General features: G+C 40.7%; 1 protein-coding gene across 2 annotated transcripts; it reads left to right on the top strand.

The window, feature by feature from the left end:
* Positions 1-906: 906 nt before the first annotated feature.
* LOC130533895 (polymeric immunoglobulin receptor-like) lies at positions 907-3,790 on the top strand. Of its 2 annotated transcripts, XM_057047636.1 has the most exons (9): positions 907-1,243; positions 1,583-1,694; positions 1,779-2,096; positions 2,179-2,478; positions 2,595-2,667; positions 2,831-2,932; positions 3,020-3,054; positions 3,269-3,325; positions 3,425-3,447. In XM_057047636.1, the coding sequence occupies exons 2-6, from the start codon at positions 1,649-1,651 to the stop codon at positions 2,907-2,909; spliced, it is 816 nt and encodes a 271-aa protein (XP_056903616.1). In that variant the 5' UTR covers positions 907-1,243; positions 1,583-1,648; the 3' UTR covers positions 2,910-2,932; positions 3,020-3,054; positions 3,269-3,325; positions 3,425-3,447. The 2 variants fall into 2 exon arrangements, with proteins under 2 accessions (XP_056903616.1, XP_056903618.1); XM_057047638.1 differs by lacking the exons at positions 907-1,243; positions 1,583-1,694; positions 1,779-2,096 and adding an exon at positions 3,585-3,790 and having other exon boundaries at positions 2,411-2,478; positions 3,425-3,487.

Raw genomic sequence — 3,790 nt, 5'->3', positions numbered from 1 at the left:
CGCACCCACCGAAGAGGACCCACCGTCCACTTCAACAGCACAGCCAGAACCAGCTGCTTCTTCCCAAGGTACAAAAATTATAGAATTTGGATCAATAGATTTATTTGCATTGATTCATGTACGGACTAAACTTTATGTAATGTTTTATTTTAAGTCATTGATCTGTAGAAGCTGTTGGACAGGGATGCTGAAGAAGCAAGAGCGTCCAGGAATGCCACCGCTGATGCCATAGTGGAGGTGCAGCGTTCCATCTGTCAGCCCTTCCACTTGAACGATCACAGGACCCTCTGGTGTACTGGACGACAAAGCCCTATACCCAAACCTGTACCACCTGGCAAACCAGTACCTCGCAACACCAGCATCCTCTGTGCCCTGCGAGAGGGTGTTTTAAAGCTGGGGAAATCGTTTCAAAAAAGAGAAACCGCCTCAAACCCTCGACTGTGGAGAAACTGTTGTTTTTAAATAAAAATGCATAAGCACACCAGTTCACCCAAGCACCTTAGGCCCATACCCCCCACCTGTTCCTAAAATATAATAATAATAATAATAATAATAATAATAATAATAATAATAATAATAATACAACATCAAAAGTGCACTCTGCATGGCTGCATGGCTGCAGTACAACCAATGCGCCAGCAGATGACCCCCGCGTTCGGAATGATTGAAGCTTCGAGTACTGAACCAATTTTCAACACAATAGTGCAAAAGGGTTCAAAGCCTCATTTGGACATCACTAGTCAAAAGCAGTCCGCGAAGGAAAAAGACAAACGATAATCCGATAAACGGGTTCAAAAGGAATCCACGAAGGAAAACGTTTCACGATAGTCCAGGAGGGTATAGCCGGGGTATTCCGAATCAGACAAAACACGCCAACGCCTGGCCAACCGTGAGAACAGTCCATAAATAGGTGGCTTGATTACTGATAGTCTGCAGGTGCACCAGTCCCCGGCACCACCTGAAGCCATGGCTCCACCACGCCCCCCGCAGGAGAAACCCTGCAAAAAAAGTTCCCAGAAACTGGGAAGCTGACATGAGGGTCGTCTGGCAGCAACAAGAGAGGTACATGACATCACTTTCAATATTTTAGCAGGCTCACTTGGTAAGTTTGGTTTGCCTTTTCCTTCTCAGGTTGCAGATCCTCATCTGTGACTGCAGCCACGTCACAGGTGAGGACATATTGTCATGTTGCAGCTTGCTGTTGAAGCAGGGCGGCAGAAGATGGATTTATTTGAGCCTGGAGGTTCGTACCTTGGTTGATATTTACCCTGAATAAAGGATGGAGTTTTGTGAGACTGATATTAATAGAAATTTAATTAAAATGACTACCGGTAACTTAGTTCCTCATTTTGCATTTGTTATTTTAATGTACATTAAAGAACTAATGGCCTGAAAATTGATTTTGATGTAAAGCATCTTTACATTAAATTAAACCTTTGCAAATAACTTTTCATCTGCAAGATACAAAAAACAACACAAAATTGTTGTACAAGTCAGATAATATATTCATGGGTTTTTACAAAACAATTCTCCAAACAATGGTGCTGCTATTTCTTTAACACATGTATTTTCATAAAATCAGGAAGTGGAAACTCATTAAATAGTCGGCCGTGCCTTCTGTTGGTCTTATTCTGGTTGCTGCAGCGACATGGCTCTTCACCTCAGCATTTCTCTCCTCCTCACTGGACTCACAGGTCAGTCACTGGGTGGCTTTCTATTTACACTTGTTTGAATCTTTACTACAAGATGTCCAACTCATGCATTTGGTCTCGTTGCAGGAGTTTACAGCGTCACTACAGTCACTAGAGTGTCAGTGAAAGCTGGAGATTCCGTCTCAATTCCATGTCTGTACCACCCAAAATACACCAGCCATGTGAAATACTTGTGTCAAGGATATTATTACGAGTTCTGCTCATATGCAGTTAAGACAAACTGGCAGAGTTCTGAAAGGTTTTTGATCTCTGATGACAGAGAGAAAAAAGTCTTTACTGTGACCATAAAAGATGTGAGAGAGGGAGACACAGATTTCTGGTGTATTGTGGAGATTAATGAAGGAAGTGATGATGGAACATATTTCCAAATGTCAGTCACAAGAGGTAAGAACCGAACGTCATTATCATCTTAGTCAACCAGCTTTAGGTTGGATACTGTTTACTGGTGAATTTGCTTCTCTCTAAGATGTTTCCAGTCTCTATGTGGATCATCAGGAGGTAACTGGATTTATTGGAGGACAAACAACCATCAAATGTTACTATCAGAACTCTGGACAAGCTAAATGGTGCCGGGTGGGTGGCCCCTGTGTGACACAGTCACAGGGATCAATAGATGGAACCACAGTATTCATTAATGAGACACTTCCCAGAGTCTTCACAGTGACTATGAGCGGACTGAAGATGGAGGACAGTGGTTGGTACTGGTGCAGCAGAGGAGATCTACAGATGCCGGTGCAGATAATTGTCAGAGAGAAACCGTCCACCAGTAAGTTCTGTCTGTCAGTTATTACCACAATTTGATGAATGATGTCATCTTAAATCCAACAGATATTCAACACATTGTCTCTTTTACTCTGTCTTACTGTTTTGTCCTAAATGTAGCTGCTCAGCCTGAGACTTTTACTAGTCCTGAACTTGTCTCTCCGTCGACCACAGATGAAGATGCTCCCAACAGGTCAGCAGCTCTGCATTAGAGTGCAGCCTACATTTATACTAGAAACTGTCACCTTTAGGTCCAACAACAGATCCTGCAGCTCCTGCTGAATAGAACCAACAGATATAAAAGAATTTTAGATTGTCCTGTTAATGTCTATGTTTTATGTGTATTTCTGCTGCAGTCTTTCAGGTTCCTTCATGATTGTCATCATCTCTGTTGTCCTTGCTTGTTCATCGTCATGGTATGTTTGTCCTCATTGATCTGGTTCTGCATAAAAGACAAAGTAAGTCTTGGTTAATCACAGTCAAAGCAAATTTTTTATAAATAAATGTTCATTCAGAATAACCAGACTTTCTAATCTGACTTGTAGAGCAGATCCAGGAGGAACCATCAGCTGAGATGTTGGTAAGATTAAACTAGTGTGCAGCAGTTAGACCCAGGACAGAGTTTACAGATGGAACATGTGGAAATGTTGACTTCTTTCAAAAAAACTACAGTGAAGAGGGAAGAATCTGCCTTAGCCTCATTAAACAGATGCAGTTTTGTGATTGTTGTGGTAAAAATAAAAGCTTTTATTATTCAAATGTAAAACAGATCATGGTTTGTCCTTTTAACACAGGCTGAAGATACAGTGATTTACACCAATATGAGAGGAAAACGAAAACCTCCAGTGAAGGTAAAATAACATCAACATCAACAATAACAACAACAACAACAAAAATAATAATAATAATTTAAAGTAATTTGTCATGACTCTTTCTCTTCCCTCATGCAGCCATTGAAACCTGAGGGCACCAAACATTCTGTGAGTTTTCCAAAAAGAGGATGCAGACGAACGGTAAATATCAAAACTTCCAACCATCATATCACCACTTTGTGGCTGTTATTTAACCTTCCATCCTAAATCTGCCCTCATGTGTGTTTTGTTTTCACAGGATCCCACTAACCTATACACCAATATTTCTCATCATCACACATCCTAGAATTTGTCACCTCTGCTGGGTTCTTGCTTATTTCAGGAGAATTATAATTATAACTTCGGCAGAGTTCCTGGTTATATTTCTATTTTCATGTTATTTTATATGTTTATTACCACAGAAATATCAACTCAAATAAACCCATTTTTCATGGAGAACACTGA

The sequence above is a fragment of the Takifugu flavidus genome, chromosome 11, assembly GCF_003711565.1.
Source record: "Takifugu flavidus isolate HTHZ2018 chromosome 11, ASM371156v2, whole genome shotgun sequence".
Lineage (NCBI taxonomy): Eukaryota > Metazoa > Chordata > Actinopteri > Tetraodontiformes > Tetraodontidae > Takifugu > Takifugu flavidus.
The sequence above is the reverse complement of the archived record's forward strand: the minus strand, read 5'-3'. Positions and strand labels throughout refer to the sequence as shown.